We start from the raw sequence: 18103 nt of genomic DNA on the forward strand, positions 1-18103 counted from the left end.
AAAATGTTTTGTAGAAACATAATTCCTGTATAACTTCTTTCTTTATTCCTTACAGAATTAATTATGCAGGGATCATCTCCTCTACTAGATTATATCCTTTCTTCCTTTGTTCCTTCATTTCATCTTTCCTTCTCTTCTATTTTTAAATAGCTAATTTGGTCACTTTTTCTCTACATTTCCTTTTTAAATATTATCTTCACGTTTACAATCTTAGTTTGGGTATTCCAAAGAATTTAAGATTCAAACTTTTGATAAATGAATGTATAGCTCAAAGAATAATATCAACTGGAGGTAGCAAGGATCATGTATTACCTGATTAGTCATGGAGAAGCATGATAAATAGGGTGACAAATGTGAACAGTTATCAGATAAAACATTACTTGGACTTACCACCAGCTTTTCATCCAAGTTTTGATTACATTGACTACGTTTACTCCCAGGTCTCTGATTCCCAGAAGTTAGATCTATGACACTAGTTACGTAACAAATGATTGTTCTGTGGAAGTCATTTTCTTTTCTGTGTTGAAAAGCCCTTTTTTTTCTGCTGTTAACAGGTGCCATCTACATTTAGTGTCCGTATTCTCTCTTCTTTATTTCTTTCTTTTCCCCTTCCCTCTCTACCTCTCCAGTACTTCCCTCTCTTCCTTCTCTTCTTTCTTCCACTCATTCACTCCTTTTAATTAACCTGTTCCTTCTCATTAATGCATTTTAGAAAGACTTGACAACTTTAATCATTTTCTGAGAAAGTGAAACTTCTTTAAAATTCAGTTATTGGAGTATTTGGTAAATATGACATGTAAAACCTGAGAATTTAGAGACATATGCATGATTTGAAATTTTTTAGCTTTTCATTCAACTGTATGAATGTGCTGTGAGCCTTTCATTCATAATTAATACATTAATTAATTCTCTAAGCAATTTTGGGGTACCTGACATATGCGAGTCACCATGCTAAGTATCAGGAGTACAGAAATAAATGAGACACAGTCCCTACTGCCAAGAACACAGACTAATATAAGGGAGGCATATAAATAAACCAATATACAACAGTTCAGTGTGAAAAATTGGCAACAGAGGCAGGTCCATGATACCATCAAGAAAGAAGTAATGAACTCTTCCTGGGGCTCGAAGACACTCTCAGAGAAGTCTCTGAAGCTGCTTGAGAAGATGACAAAGTTCTGCATTTGTCAAACTTCTGTATTTATTTCAGTAATAACATGGCCCATTTTGCCAATTACATTGAAGCAGTTGAAAAAAATAAACAAAATAACTGTTATGCTTCCCTCTAAATTTAAATTTTTTTTAAGTTATGATACTAGAGAAATTTTATTTTTTTAAGAAAGAAACCTTAATGTAGAAGGAAATGACTATTGTGGCTGCCACAACTCTTCTGCTTTTAATCTCTTACTTCCTTTTCTATCTGACTTTATTATTCCTTCCTTGAATTCATTTTCAGTACAGGCCCTGCTACCACTCCACTGCCCTTAGCTATCCTGACATAAGTGTGAACAAATATTTTTTCTTTATTTCAATCAAGAAAGGACATAGACTTTTCCCCCAAAAGAAATGTAGAACACTAGTCCTTAAGTGCCTTTAGACAGAATCTAGTCTAAAAATGGATGCTTAAATTTGATGTGTAGCTCCTGCCAAGTGGTCATCAGGCATCTGGGCACCTCCTGCTACAGGGATGTTATTATCATATGAAATCCTATTCCATTATTTACACATATTGGATGAAATCTCTCTAGTGTTTATTAAGAAACATTCAAAAATAAAGCAAAAAAAGAAAATGCAGAAAGGACACAAGTAGGAAGGAGCAAAACTTATTAAATGTCTACTAAGTGCACATTCTTATTCATTATTTTACTTAATTCGCATTCACAGAATGTTTTTCTTTTTAGTGAACAAAAGGCAAACAAGCAAAGAAAAAAGGTGTGGTGATGAACAAAAGGGTTGCATATTTATTGAATGTTTAGTAAGTGTAAATTTCGCTGCTCCCTCCAATTTGCATTCTTTTTACATTTCCTTTTTTTTTTTTTGCAAGGGTAAGGAAAGTGAGATTGATGGGAGAGATAAGTATGTAGCAGGTGGTGAGAGAACTGTAAATAAAGTGTAACAAAATTTCTTCTGAGAATGTTTAGGGTCTTTTCTACAGACATTTATTATACACACAATTGCTATGAACAGTACTCTATTTGACAGAGAAAAGGAAAGAAAGGGAAGGGACAAAAAAGAAAAGGAAAAAAGAGGAGAGAAGAAGAGAAGACAGAAAAAATATGAACAGCAGGAGGATAGAATTCAGAATTTTTTTTTTAATTCAAAATATCTACTAATTTGAATTTAGGGAGGAGAAAAAGAGATTAAAAGAATTTTTTTAACTGTAGCAATAAAAACAAAGGAGTATTTTGGTCCAGTGAGCAATATAATTTATTTCAACTTTACTAGCATTTATGGAGCAGATATTACAAATTTGTTGCCCATTAATATACTGGGTACAGAATTAAGATCAACCAAAAGAGAATAGATACACTGTCTTCTTCACAATCTTTTTTTATATCCTGCCTATGGGTTTTACTCTTCAAGGACTAACAAACCTAGTCAGAAAGCAGTAGTAGGTATTTCAAATCAAAGACACAAAAAATGAACGCTGCCATCCAATTTTATTCTAGATGTTATATCTTTTGTTTTGAGAGACTCTAATAGATTATGCTGTAGATATAGATAGATAGATGATAGAGAGAGAGATATATACAGCTTTTCATTAACTTATGTCTTATAACATTTGATTTTAAATGTTCTTAAAGCCACATTTAAAAGTTTTGCACAATTCTGACTGTTTGCCAAGTCAGCCTGCTTCTCTCAAACACACAAACATAAATTGTCTAGTAAATTCCAGTCACTCTTTTTCCAGAGTGGAAAAAAAAAAAAAAGCCCAGTTTTCTCCTTACCAATACAGGAAGCATTTCCTGGAGATTAATCACTATTTTGACTTGCAAAATTGGAAAGGTTGAGAGAAATTAGTAAAGTAGTTTGTATCATACTTCTTTGGTATTGGAATTTTTGGAAATGGTCCTGCTGCTATTCGGGATGACAGCAATCATGAGTCAGTCAAGCTGCGGGTGATCTAAACAAACACTGTCACTCTATAAAAGTTGGGCTCCAGAGGGTGGACCTAGAAGAAGGTAGGCAAAAAGCACGGCATTAAGACAACACAGAGCTGAGAAAAGCCAGTGGAAATGAAGAATCTTCCAATGCTACTATTGCTGTGTGTGGTGGTTTGCTCAGCTTATCCACTGAAAGGAGCTGCAAGGGACGACAGCATGGACCTTGCTCAGGTAATTAAGAAAGACAACCCTCACACTCCTTCATAGGGCCAAGTGGGGCAACCATCTCTGCTTTTAATTTATAAAACTTACACAAGTGGTTTGAATTACTGTGCAGGAATGTTTAAAATACAGAGTTATAAAGTATGGGGTGTGAAAAGGGTCTCAGTATCATACTATTTGGGCTCCTCTTTTCTTATACAGAGAAACAAAAGTGAGATGTATTAGGTGTTTTCCTAAGACCATTAACACCATAACAGCAGAAGCCCTGGGGCCTGAGACAGCAGGAATCACAAGGGGAGGCTGTGTGACATTTAGCATGCTTTGGAACTTTTAGGTATTTCGATACAATGCAAGATTAGCTAGATTTTTATATTATCAGTGTCATGTTTAACACAGGGTTTTGTCCACTTTTTTCTTAAGCCAGATCCTCATGAGACACATAAAGTGGAAAATTGAGGAAATTGAATAAATGTACCTTAAATATACAATTATGCCCAAAGAAGTCTATGCGTTTTGTTTTTCTCCATTAAGTTCGCTATACGTGTATATAAATTTTCCATTTTATTTTCATTGTTCTGGTAATAAACTGAGTTGTGGGAATTATTTAGTTACAAAGATAAAACAAAAGTGAAGAGGAGTCTATAATTGAAGAATTGATCAGAATATGACACTTATTGTAATTTCAGCAAACAGAAAGAACACTTTAAATAGATTGAGTAACTGCACAAAAGGACTATACAGGATAAAAAACATGAAAATGACTTAAAAACTATACTTATTCCATTAGCACTACCTGGAAAAATACTACCACCTTGCAAAAGACGTGAAACAGTTTGTTAGAAGAAAGGACAGTGGTCCTGTTGTTAAAAAAATCCGAGAAATGCAGAAGTTCCTGGGGTTAGAGGTGACGGGGAAGCTGGACTCAGAAACGCTGGCGGTGATGCGCATGCCCAGGTGCGGAGTTCCCGACGTTGCCGACTTCAGTACCTTTCCTGGAATGCCAAAGTGGACGGAAACTGGCCTTACTTACAGGTGATGGGTCCCAAGAGGCTTTCACATGACACTGAGATTTCACAATTGATTCTCTCCTGAGAAAATATGTAATTCTTCAAATGTTCTCATACAGGATTGTGAATTATACACTGGATTTGCCAAGAGATGCTGTTGATTCTGCCATCAAAAAAGCTCTGAAAGTCTGGGAAGAGGTGACTCCACTTACATTCTCCAGGATTTATAAAGGAGAGGCTGACATAATGATCACTTTTGCAGCTAGAGGTAAAAAACAAACACAAACATTAACAACAAAATTATTTTGAGATGCATTCATTTACCTGGTATTGTTTTATCGGAAAAATTTCCAAAGAGATCCTCATTACTTATCTTTCCAAAAAAAACCCTTTTTCTCTATTAGAACATGGAGACTTAGTCCCTTTTGATGGACCCGGAATGGTTTTGGCTCATGCCTTTGCACCAGGGCCAGGGATTAATGGAGATGCTCACTTTGATGATGATGAAAAATGGACAAAGGATACATCAGGTTAGTTATACATTTCTCAGAATGATTTTGGTTTGTTTAATAGTTGGGAAAGGACCAGCAGAATATATTGCTGTTTTAATGGTCTTTGAAAACATGTTCAATGTCTAAGAATTTTGTTCTCTTAGTATAAGCACAATATAGGAAGCATCATTATTTCTTTGATGACCATGGTTACTGTGTGATCTTAGTACTGTCTTTAAGGACAATTTCTCATCATATCAAATTGCAGATATTCAAGGGATAATGTATTCTATGGAATCTACACTAACATGTGCTCTAGATACTACTTATATCGAAGTGGGGAAAATTTCCCCCAGTTACTTATTTATTCTTAAAGGAGAATTAACTTCCTTCCAGAAACTTAGTTTCTAGTTCAGGTTTTCCTGGTTAGAATATCATTTTACTCTCTCTAGGGTAAAATGGGTTTTCATAGACTCCTTCTGAAGGAAAAAACCTACCCCCAAATAAAATGTCTGAACTTTTTAGGTAGAAGAAGCTTCCTCAGTTCATAGCTGTATACTTTGAGGAATGGCTTCCAAAGTTCTCTATTAGCTAAAACAAATAACACTACTTCTGAAACTTAATTGTGATTTATAATCAAAATGCAAACATTATCTCTGTAGGGAGTGTAGATATGAGGTTAGTGCTGAATAAAATGCCTTGTTTCAATTAAATTAACAACTTCTTTCTGTCAAAGAAACATTTCCTCAAAGTCTGAGATGAGAACTTTAAAAGTGAAGTTGACTTTCTTAGTATGTCAATCATAATTACCCAATGCCTTCCAATTTCAGCATTCTGATTTTGTTTTATATAATATGAAGAAAAAATCTGATACAACAAGTGTCTGTGTGGCCAAAATCTCTTTTGGGACAAAAGCTAGACATGATTTGGCATGTTATGTTTCAAGTCAATCTTACAAATCCTATGACATTTATCTTTATTAATATTTTTAACCCAATATTGTACCGAATAAACATCATGAGGCTGAAAAATTATGCAGGCAATATTCCAATGGCAAATGGCAGCACGAAGATTGTTTAAGGATTTCAGAATTCACGTGAATAAACTATGATTCATTCAACTGAGACTGTAACCAGCCAATGTCAATGCATTGAAACTGTGTTTAGCTTTTCATTGACAAATGAAGAGAAACATTTATTGATGTGTTAAACCAGTAGGTTCATTCCACTCCAGAATACAAGAAATGGGACTTGCTTCTCTTGAAGTTAATAGGTTTCTGAGGCTGGAGAGGGGAGTAGTTGGATATGGCTGGATACTTTGTCTCAAAGATCGATGTCGATAATGAGCTTTGAAATACACTTGGCTTTCCATTAAGTGTGTAATCAATCAGTTGATCAATTAACCAAATTCAAGGCCACAAAAGCCCTGCGTGCTTCCAGGAAGTAAACAAATATAACACACAGCTGACATCTGCAATGCACATATGTTTAAGGAATCAACTCTTATTTACAATTTCTTAAATAGGGACCAATTTGTTCCTTGTTGCTGCTCATGAACTTGGCCATTCCCTGGGTCTCTTTCACTCGGCCAACTCTGAAGCTTTGATGTACCCAGTCTACAACCCACTCACAGACCTGGCCCGGTTCCGCCTTTCTCAAGATGATGTCAATGGCATTCAGTCCCTGTATGGTGAGTGATGCTGGAAAAATTAGGCCTTGTAGCTTTGCAGTGGTGATCTTCAGAAAAGCTTTCAAATGCTGCAGAAAACATTTGCGAGTCGACTCAGAGCATTCTGAGAATGTTTGGAAAGCATGTGCATTGGCAGAAGCATCGTGTGTCTCCTAACGTCTGCATCCTCGTATCTGTTCCCTTTAGGACCTCCCCCTGCTTCCCCTGATGACCCTGTGGTGCCCACAGAATCTGTGCCTCCTGAGATGCCAGACATGTGTGATCCTACTTTGTCCTTTGATGCAGTCAGCACTCTGAGGGGAGAAATCCTATTCTTTAAAGACAGGTCAGACAGAAAATTATTTTTTTCTATCTATTCTTTTTGATATATAATGTTTAGAAAGGAAAACAAACAGAAACTTGACAGAGGCTTTTAAATATTTAAAATAAAAATTATTCTTCTGAACTGAATATATTCAGACCTAATTTTTACCTTTTCCTAAAATTGTCAAGTTCATTTTTGAATACTTAGAATGATTTGATACTCACCCTTTAATTATTCCTAAATATTATAAGTCATGGTTGCTCTTTACAAGGCACAAATAGAACTTTAGATTAGAATTTTTTCTTTATCTTCTTTAACACTGATACCAGAATAGCATTATATTTAATAAATTAATTTACTCACTCCTGGATAAATATGCACATGATAAAATATTTAAACTTCATTAATAGGAAAAAAGTTAAAAGCAAATTTCTCTCACTTTCTGGACTCTTAGTTCCCCAGTTCTCCCCATATTCATCTACAGTCCCAGACCCATGTATATCCTTCCAGAATTGTCCCAAGCACATATAAAACTAGGCTTACATAGTCCATGTACATATACACACATTTGCCTATCTTTTGAAAAGTGTGAAAGATGATATAACATATATACAGTTTTGCATGAATTGTAGGTATTTAAAGCTTACATTCAAGCATTTAACTTTCATTGTAGGATAACTTATATTTTTTAAAAGTCGTTACTCTGGAATCTTATGGCAGAAAGTCCAATGCAGTCTCCTGAAGAAAACAGAAAAATACTTTTCCAGCGGTATTATACCTAATTTCTGTCTCTCACCAAGCCTGGAGGATAAGGGAATGGCAGGAAGATGAGTGAGGCAGGGCAATGAAGAAAATAATGCTAAAGATGAAAGACCGTTTCTCAATTTTCATTTCTTTTTACATATGTTTCAGACATTTTTGGCGCAGATCTTTAAGTATTCCTGAACCCGGATTTTATTTGATTTCTTCATTTTGGCCATCTCTTCCTTCAGGAGTGGATGCTGCATATGAAGTTACTATCAGGGATATTGTTTTCATTTTTAAAGGTAATTATTATATAATCATTTTTTAATTTGTTGAAATAAATCCTCTCGCAGGAAAATTGAATAGGACTTTAATTTTCTCTACTGTGACAAAAATTGTCTACTTTATACTCTAAGATAATGAAAAAAATACCTGGAACTGGTATTGTTTTATTTAATTTTACAGATGATAAAAACGAACACAGGAATATAAATTTCCCTGCTTTATATCCCCTCATTTGATCTCTGTTCATTCACTCAATAGGCAAATTTTTGTTAAATGCTCACTATGAGCTGGTAACTAAACCTAAAATTCTGGCTTCATTTTTACTATAAAATCAAAAGTGCTAAAAGATATTTCTAAAGCCGTAAAGCTTAATGGTTATAAATTCAATGTGATTCTGAATTATTTTTTTTTAAAACAGGAAAGCAGTTCTGGGCCATCAGAGGAAATGAGGAAGAAGCAGGTTACCCTAGAGGCATCCAAACACTGGGTTTTCCTCCAACAATAAAGAAAATAGATGCAGCTGTTTTTGATAAAGGAAAGAAGAAAACATATTTCTTTGTAGAGGACAAATACTGGAGGTAATATGAGATTGGAATGACGTTGTATGAACCTAACTAGAGAATTTATTTTCTTTTTCTAAGGAAATTCCTTGCCTTACTCTTACCTCTGCTTCCCGCTCAGTAGGAAGGATAGAGCTTTAGACAACTGTGGAGGAAGTGATTACTTGAAACTACAGCGGTGCCTGGCAGCAGACATTTCTTAAGCTCTTCTGTTTTGAGTGCTGTGTACCCCTGGAGGAAGCTTTCCTTTGTGCTGTTGCCACACCTACTAGGAGGGCCCTCTTCTCCCTTCTACCTACCCAAACTTTACCCGCCCCCAAGTCCTGGCTTAAATCCCACAACCTCCATGAAGCTTTTCCCACTGCACTCCAAACCCAGCTGGACTTTTCTTTTATGAAAGAAGCCCTGAGAATCCAGGTCACAATTTCGCATCTTTTCCCATGTTCTTGTTGGGTGTTTGTCTCATCTTCTCAGTTTTAGTCTGTGATTCTCAAGGGCTTCCTTTAACCTCACTCACTCATTACCTTGCTTGTTTAAGAGGACAATGAGCAGGAGCAGTCCAGTTTCATGGATAGAACCAAAGACTCATATAGAAGCTAATTCCTGGCCATCTGCACACACTGAGACATCGACCCACCAAGGTCCAGCCAATAGGACCAAAATACATTTACCGTGCTTTGCTTCTCATTCTAATCCCTTTTTCTAGGAGACTGCCATAGGAAATCTAGATGTGCAAGGTAGAGAGGGCACACATGAGCCAAGCATGGTGAACTTGAAATTTGAATTTGTGAAAAATGATTCAATGCACTTTGTGTATTTGTTCATATCTTCATGACTTTGTGATAGAAAGATGACTAAGATTTTTTCTGCCCAGGCTTATAAACTGTAATAACAAGCAGCATCTTCTAGATCAGAATGTTTGCATCTATTACTGGTGAAGATATAGTTTGAGTTAAGTTTGAAGTACCACTAAAATCACACATTTTTGTAGTGCTAGACAGGTTTGACATTTATTTGCAGTGCTAGGAAAGTTTATTAGAATTCCACATTAGACCTAACATGATTTATGAATTTTGGTAACATGACCTCTATGCAATGCTGAGCTGTATTCTTTTATTTGGTGCAGATTTGATGAGAAGAAACAGTCCATGGATCCAGGCTTTCCCAGGAAAATAGTGGAAGACTTTCCAGGAGTTGAACCAAAGGTTAATGCTGTTTTCGAAGCATTTGGTAAGAGGATACTTATTTTGTTGGCAATAGGGCAATCGAAACATTCTATGGCATCAGAGAAAGGGAAGAGTTGAAATAATTTTTAATAACAGGTTTTCTTTACCCAGTTCTCTCCTCGCTCCCCTAAATTTTGGCTGGCCAATTTCGTACCAGTTTTGTACCAACTACTTCATATAATAAGTTGTTTTGAATCATAAAGATAATTAACACAAATCTCTCTGCTTTATACATCCAGATAAAACCAAAGTTCTCAGGTGTCACCCCCTTACATCTAGAGCTATTACTTTTCACATTATCATATCAGTATAAAAATCCCCTCAAGTGGTTTGGCCAAGTTTAATACTGGTTGGCCGGCTTTCTCTTCATTCCATGCTCTTGCTACTACTAATTACCAGGGAGATTTTTTTCTACCTTCTCTGAGTAGTCAGTCATCACCTACCTTGGCCCATAATTGCAGATACTTACCTGTCTGTGTATCCAAAGTTTAAAAAAGACTTTTTTCCCTACTCGAGTATAAATAGGTGGAGGCTGATGATCTTTATTGAAAGGTAACCAGAATACCATGACAGCAGAGCTATAGCAGGTCCTGTGTGTTCCTCTAAGGCCAGAAATGCCCCTCAAGCTATAAAGTGGGAAAATGGGAGGAGGAGTATTAGGAAAGAAAAAAAAAGTAGTTTCCCAAGAAGCAGAGGAGTTTATCTGTTTGGAAGCAGAATAACCTAATAACCCAAAGCCTGGTTTTGCTATCAGATAGAGCGGGAATTGAGTGCTGTCTCCATCCTTTCCTTAGCTGAGTGACTTTGGACAAGCATCTAAATCTGTCTGAACCTCAACTTGCTCATATGTAAGATGGAGTTAGATATACTTACTTCACAGGATTGTTACAGAAATAAATGAAAAATTATGTAAAATAACACAGTTCTTGGCACAGTTCTATAAACACTTTCTATTTCTAGTAATCTATTATTCTGAGTTTTGTATATTCCTAAATTTATTTATTTGAAAAAAACATCTATTTTCCTTGTCTATATTTGCAGGGTTTTTCTATTTCATCAGTGGATCTTCGCAGTTGCAGTTTGACCCAAATGCAAAGAAAGTGACACATATTTTGAAGAGTAACAGCTGGTTTAATTGTTAGGAGAGATACTTAGAAGGCACAAGATGGGCATTCTAAATGAAGCTAGCAATTCTTCACCTACGTCTTTGTCAATTGAAATGGTACATTTTCTCCTGCATGTGCAATGACTGAGAATGCGAGTGTGAACTGTGTGTCTTGTCAGGCAGCGTCACATATTGCAGCGCATTCACACCAGCTGCTGTGCTTGCACTTTGGTCACATGGAGTAACCTTCCACAGGAGAAGGGTGAAGAACTCACGTGCAAGAGACAAGGGATTGTATATAGATCTTTTTCTTGTTATTTAATAAAGAAGTTTTGTTAGTTATTCTATTTTATTGTCTCCTTTGTTTCAAGAACAATCTTGAACACATTGTGGACTGAGCAGTAGACAGCCTGAGATACTCGGACACTAGAGGTGACGGAATGGAATTGCCATGGTTGTGGCTTCACAGTGGGCTTATCCAGAACTGAAGACAATTTACTACTTGCCCTCCCAGGGTGCCCTACAAACAGGATGCTTGTATCCACCACCCACATGTCACATGTGTTCCCGACATACTCTAGGAGAAAGATCTAGGGCAGTTTTCACCTTGTAGGGAAGAATCTGGGGAAAATTTGTGAAGCAGAATCCTATAATTACAGCAAATCACCTAATTCATACACCTCATTTTTCAGGTGGCAAAATTAAACCTGATCTTTATTTTTCCATTTATTGCTATATTACCTCAATGGAGCCTCTTTCCTGCCCTAGCAAACAAATTTGCTCATATCTACCCTATTTACACATAAAAATATCCTCTTGTACTCATTTTTTATCTGTCCATGCTAGAAAATGCTTATCCTGACCAGTTTATCGCCCCTTCGTACCATGTCTAGTACATCTGCTATATGGTTAGAGCTCATTCACTCTTTATCTTATTCATTCATTTGAGAGCAATTTATTAATCATATTCCACATGTCAGTTATTGTGCTAGGTTGTAAGCATAGGGGCCTGAGAAAATGGACACAGCCCCTCCTCATTGAATATATAATCCAGCAAGAAAGTATATATAAATAATATCAAACATATACATGCAATTGTAAATTTAATGAGTTATGACCAAGAAAATGACTTTTGGTAGAATAATAGAAGGGTCTACTTTGTAGTAGGTGGTTTTAAAAGAACTTTTGAGGGCATGGCATTGGAGGTTTTGAGAGGTAGAGGGAAACTAGGTGAAGAGATGATGGCTTGGACTAAAGTGGTCACACTAGAGAGTCGGGCACAAGAATAGGAAAAATACATATGATATAGACCACAGGAATCTGCGATAGATTAGAAGTGGAGTTTAAGAGAGAGGGAAGTACACAGAATAATTCTCAGATAGCTTTCTTGAGAGTGAGGGTTGATGGTGACGGCATTTACTGAGATAGGGGAAGATTTGGAGAGAAACAGTTTTGTGAAGAGAGGACAAGAGTTAAGAAGAATTGCTTAGTTTTGCCAATTTTTGAAGTACCTATGAAATATCCAAGTAGGCCATGAAGTAAGAGTCTGAAATTCAAAAGAGAAGAGACTTACAACCTAGCACAGTAACTAAGTGTGCTGATGGATGTTAACTAAACTTACTATGGTAATCACTTTGCAATATATACATATATCAATCATTGTATTGTACAACTAATACAATGTTATATGTCAATTATATCCCTATTTAAAAAAGAAGATATAAATATGTGAGATTTCTCAGGACTTATATTGTTCAAAAACCATGAGTATAAAAGAGACCATATGGGAGATTTTAAGATGAAACTCTAGTAAATAGCAATATTTTGGCAGGAATTGAACAATTCTCTGTTTTTAAAATTATCCAAATTTGTTTGTTTGTTTGTTTGTTTGTTTGTTTATGATAACTGCTATGTAACCACGACACGAATTTAGAAGGTGAAAAACATTAAGCAATAAAAGTAATTTAAATCACACCCCTGTCACCACCATCTAGTTCTTTTTCTCAGAGGCAATCTTTCAGAGCTATTTTATACATACACAAAAATTAATATCATCTCTTTAAATTAAAATGGTAGCATGCAATTTCACACTGCTTTGCTCTTTGCTATTTTACTTAATATATCTTGTCAATCATATAGAATTGTTTCGCTTTTTCATTGGCTGCAATCTATGAAAAATACACGTAATTTATTCAGTCCCTCATTGGTGACTAAATTAATAATTAAACAAATACATACATCAGATAAATACAATTTAAAAATTAAAATCAAGTTACAAAATAAATATATTTGAAATAAATACAAATGTCATATAAAGAAAATAATTTAATAATAAAGTATTTGTATTTGAAAAATACATAAGATACTAAAATAAAAATAATAAAAATAAATAAAATGCAATTGTGTTCATCATTAGATTATTTTCAGTATTCAGTATATTAGTATATTAGTAGGTTATTTTCAACATCTCACTATTATTCCCAATGATCTAATAAGTATCCTTGAGCACATTTGTATATATGAAGAAAAATTTAACTTTCAAAAGCTGAGTAAGATGGAAAAGCAAGAAAACAATCTGCAGGATTCTCTACCATGTGGGCCATTCGATACTCTTTATAACGGTATTGGTGGAGTGAAAGTTGAATTCTGATTAAAGCTGGTAAAAATATTGGTAAGTTAAATTCTTTTGGTTACAGGTAGCAGAAAAAAAATGCCAGGTGGTTTAAAAATAAAAATGTTTATCAAAAAGACAAAAGGTAAGTGTTGGTGGGAATATAAATTTGTGCAGCCATTATGAAAAATAGTATAGAATTTCCTCAAAAAATTTACAAGCTACTATATGATCCAGAAATACCACTTCTGGGTATATATCTAAAGGAATAAAATCAGTATCTCAAAGAGATATGTGTACTCCCATGTTCATTACAGCATTATTCACAGTAGCCAATACATACAAACAACCTAAGTGATAGCCTATAGATGTATGGATAAAGAAAATGTCATACATATACATATATATGCATATATATTCACACATATATATTTATATACACACATCAGAATATAATTAAGCCTTAAAAAATTAAGAAATCTACCACTTGTGACAACATGGATGAAACTTGGGGGCATTATACTAAGTGAAATAAGCCAGACAGAAACTTATTGCATGATCTCACTTATACTTGAAATTGAAAAAAATGTCAGACTCATAAATGCAGTTGAATGGTGGTTGCTGGACATCAGAGGGTGGAAGAAATAGGGAGGTTTGGGTTAATGAGTACAAAGTTTCAGTAATGTAGAATGAAGTTCTGGAGATCTAATTTTACAACATAGTGGCCATAATTCATATTCTGTACTGTATACTTGAAATTTGCTGAATGTGTTCTCGACACACACACAAACACACAGTAACTATATGAAGTGATGAACTTGTGAATTAGATTGATTGTGGTAATCATTGTGCATTGTAGAGGTATATTAAAACATACACCTTAAATATATACAATTTTTATTTGTAAATTATACTTCAATAAAACTGGAAAAATGTTTTCAAAAAGTAAAAAAATAAAAATAAAAAAGTTTATTTTTGAATCACAATACTTAAAAGCACAGCAATCAGGCAGGTTTCAGTTTCAATATAATCCTCCCTTCTACTCCTGTCTTGACTCTGTTTTCTGTGTCAATTTTATCTTCCGGCTGGCTTTCCTCATGGCAGCATACCACCTGGAGTAGTTCCAGGCATCATACCTGTGTCAGACCACACTTCTGAGCCTTCCTCCGTTGGATCATGTCTAATCATGTGGTCATCTTAGAACAATCGCTGAGGCAAGGAAGATAGGTTGATTTTACCCAGTCATGTTGCTATTTGTTACACAGCAGGGTCAGGAGGGAGTTATTGAGGCAGCAAACTCTGTTTGTCCACCACAAAAATAATTTGGGAGGTGACAAAGCGTAAGTAATACCTGCAGATAATTTTTAGTAAAAGTCGAGCTGGGAAGGAAGCAAAACCTATTTTCTTTGTATTGCCAGACCTGATTCATACTTCTTCTAAGCATGTCTTTGCTTGGTTGGGAAAAGGAACTAGACAACTTTTACTTACTGAATACCTGTTTCTGCCAGGCATTGTACTAAGGGCTTGATATGTACTGTTCATTTAGTCCTCATAATGACTAATGAGTAGGTGGTTTTTCTCAATAGTGCAGAAATACACGTTTAGAGTGATTCAGCAACTTTGCCGTGATCATGTAGTAAGTACCATATGTAGGATCTAATTTATACCTTCCTGGCTTCAAAGATAATATTCTTCTTTTGTCTAGGATAACAGACAATAAATCAGCCTGGATAGCTTTATCTTACTTAGCTTTGATTCTGTTCTGAACTAGACGTTCCGCTGTATCATACTGCATGACCACAAAGGATGAAGGCTGATTCTTCTCCACTCCTGCAATTTGAAATCCCCACAGACCAAGGGACAGAGTTCTATCTGCATCTGACATCTGTCTTTTCTAAATTTTCCTGTGCTATCTCAAGTTATAACAGACAATGGGGAACCTCATGCCTGCTACTGTCCACCTCTGTAAATTTCTCCAAGCTGTCTTGTTCCAAAAGGACTGGAGTGTGTTTACGTGATGATAAGCCATATATCTGTGCTTCTCAGTACCAAAAAAGAGGCCAAGATCAGAGAGACCAGACTTATGGCCCGCGTCAGGACAAGTGCAGCCCTAATGGTGATATGATACTGAATACAGAATAATGTTAAAGAATCTACTTAATTCTTCTTGCTTTGGAAATTTGGAGAACATTTGCATTTATAGAAAGTGGTTCAGTAACACTAGATTGTGAAGAGGGGAAAAAAAGCAGAAGCAAGGAATCAGGTTGGAACTTGGCAATAAACCAACAGAATGGTGTGTTTAACACAGATAAGAAAAATTTAAAACATGAAGATACAGAATCTCACCAGTTAGTGAACAGATAGGCTACGATCTCAAAAGCATTTAAGAAGCCCATTACCAAAATCAAGCAACATGGAGATTCGTTGTGATCCCATTGTGAAGAGAGACAGTGGGAAGAGCATGTTAAATCTACTCAAATTCTGCAGGAATAGTTTGTGAAAGTAATTTTCGTTAGTTTGCTAACCTGGAATTTGGGTAGAATTATCCTTGAAGCAGTGCAAAAGTCTTTTGCTTTGATTTGAAATCATTAATAATAATTATTACGTATAGTTTAGTTGCTGTAGTAGACTTGGAATAGTAATTATCATCCTCTTAGATGGGGAGTAAATTAGTCACTTCTGGAAAGAAGGTATCTAAATATATATAGACATGAGAATAATGAACATAATATTGAGACTTTTATTTATATAATGTATTTTGCTGCAATATACTTTGTAATCATCCTCCTGTTTGGGGATATGTCTTTTTTCTGTTTTTAAGGTGTTTGAAAAGTGTATAAAAATATTATTTAATGAATTCAATTTTTTGCTTTATTATATTAATAAGAAATACCTAAATACTTAGAAATACCTTGCTTATTGGATTTGAAGTCTGTATAATAGTTTTGGATTATTTGAAACATTTAGCTATATTAAATCACCAACATAATTTAAAGTGTCAATTAAAATGTTATTTGAAATGTAAATAGTGTTAAATGCTTAGGAATAATTCAATATTTTAATCATATGATTCTATTAAATATTATTTAAAGAGTCAATGAAAGTAATCATAATATTTTATACACCTTTACCACATTAATAAACATAATGACAAGATTAGAAATTTGAATTTAAAATCTTAAAAACCTAAAACATTTGTCTTTAATAAATTAAATATTAATTATAATACAAGTAAAATTGTATTAATAGGCATGCAAAAGAGCTGCCTTCAGACATTAACAAATCCAACCGAAAGACATATTTATTACTAGTCTTATTTTAATGCAAATAAGAAACATACTTTACATATGCTATCTCATTTAATTCTCATTAACGAAGTAGACATTATTAAATCCTTTTATTTTATAAATATAAGTGTTGTTGCTGCTCATAAATGTTAAGCCATATCCTCAAGGTCATGCAGAAAATAAGTAGCAGAGCCAAGGATCTAATCTATTTTGTCTGACACCACGCTTATGTTTGATACACTCTGCTGCTTCCATGTTCTTGGTCTTGGCATGAATTGATTTATAAATGTGATTAACAGCAAAAGGGATGAGTAAAGAAAAGACTAACAAAGGTGATAGAGTAAGAGTCAGAAAAGAGATAGAGGAAGTAGTTGGCTCTTTGTTAGCAGGTTGAGTCAAAAGGGATTGGCCGAAGTGACCTAGGAGTGTGTATATGATACAGACATTCAAAAGTCGATGGTTCTTAACTGGAGAAGTTCCTGTAAGGCTACTAAATATTATTTTCCCATTTAGATAAAGAATGTCAAGTCATATAATAAAATATTTCACGTACATCTAAATGTATAGGAATATGGTCTGTTATTAATTTAAAAAGTAACCATTTCATAATTTGAGAATATTTGATGATTTGTCCATTGGGGTTAACCCATAAAGAAATCACTGCAAAATCTGATACCACAGAAGAGACCATGGGTGATTCATAAGAGAACATTGTGAACACACTTCTAGGGCAACATGTGACATGTAAAACCACAACAGATTTTTTAAAGCATTAAAAATATTTTATAGATCTGTTATAGAACATCAGATCAATATCCTTCACAAGTTCTACATCAGAAAATGACAATTCAATCCTTAAATTTTTCTATATATTAACTCGTTTTGAATTTTTTTTCCTACAAAGTTCTAAAATGTTACGTTTGACTCTGAAGCAAATAAGTCTTTTTCTCAATGCTTTCAGCCCACATCAGTCTTGTGATTAATCAAATTTAAATCATATTCTTGTGAGTGAGTGATAAACTTATGAGGACAGTCTCAACCATGAGACTACGGTTTGCAGGATTAGAGTTAAAATTCTGCTCTGCTAAGAAAAGACAGAAATGCTTCCTACCCCTCTGGAGCTCATAATTTGGGGATACCACTGATATGGAGATAAACATAGTCAGACAGGAGGAGATATTTATTTGTTTCTTCATTTATTCACTCTTTGGGCAATATTTACTAAGCACTCATTATATGCCAAACACACTGCTAAGAGCTTTAATTTAATCAGAGTCAAATCACATCCTTTTTTTGCTTTCTTATAACATATTCCCAAGGAAGGCATATTTGGTACTTCTCCCCAGTTCATTTTTCTTTCTCTAGACATATTCTCCCAAAGTCCCAGTGGATATAGTGGGCCTAAGCAACTGTGTTTGTACCAGCAATTCCATAGTCGTGCCCACAGGCAATTGAATTAGAGAGGAGC

At 34.8% G+C, this 18103-nt stretch overlaps 1 protein-coding gene across 1 annotated transcript; it reads left to right on the top strand.

The window, feature by feature from the left end:
- Positions 1-3176: 3176 nt before the first annotated feature.
- LOC107504635 (stromelysin-1-like) lies at positions 3177-11084 on the top strand. Its single transcript, XM_016133988.2, has 10 exons — positions 3177-3335; positions 4114-4358; positions 4453-4601; positions 4738-4863; positions 6349-6513; positions 6700-6838; positions 7730-7863; positions 8265-8424; positions 9533-9636; positions 10674-11084. The coding sequence occupies exons 1-10, from the start codon at positions 3237-3239 to the stop codon at positions 10772-10774; spliced, it is 1422 nt and encodes a 473-aa protein (XP_015989474.2). The 5' UTR covers positions 3177-3236; the 3' UTR covers positions 10775-11084.
- Positions 11085-18103: the final 7019 nt, after the last annotated feature.

This window comes from Rousettus aegyptiacus, unplaced genomic scaffold (genome assembly GCF_014176215.1).
Source record: "Rousettus aegyptiacus isolate mRouAeg1 unplaced genomic scaffold, mRouAeg1.p scaffold_m13_p_5, whole genome shotgun sequence".
In the NCBI taxonomy this organism is placed as follows: Eukaryota; Metazoa; Chordata; class Mammalia; order Chiroptera; family Pteropodidae; genus Rousettus; species Rousettus aegyptiacus.

Bases quoted from the DNA above. Each gene is read 5' to 3' on its own strand.
- LOC107504635 (XM_016133988.2), top strand. From the start codon at position 3,237: ATGAAGAATCTTCCAATGCTACTATTGCTGTGTGTGGTGGTTTGCTCA. The intron at 4,602-4,737 runs GTAAAAAACAAA...TTTCTCTATTAG, and splicing joins GATCACTTTTGCAGCTAGAG to AACATGGAGACTTAGTCCCT. The intron at 6,839-7,729 runs GTCAGACAGAAA...CATATGTTTCAG, and splicing joins ATCCTATTCTTTAAAGACAG to ACATTTTTGGCGCAGATCTT.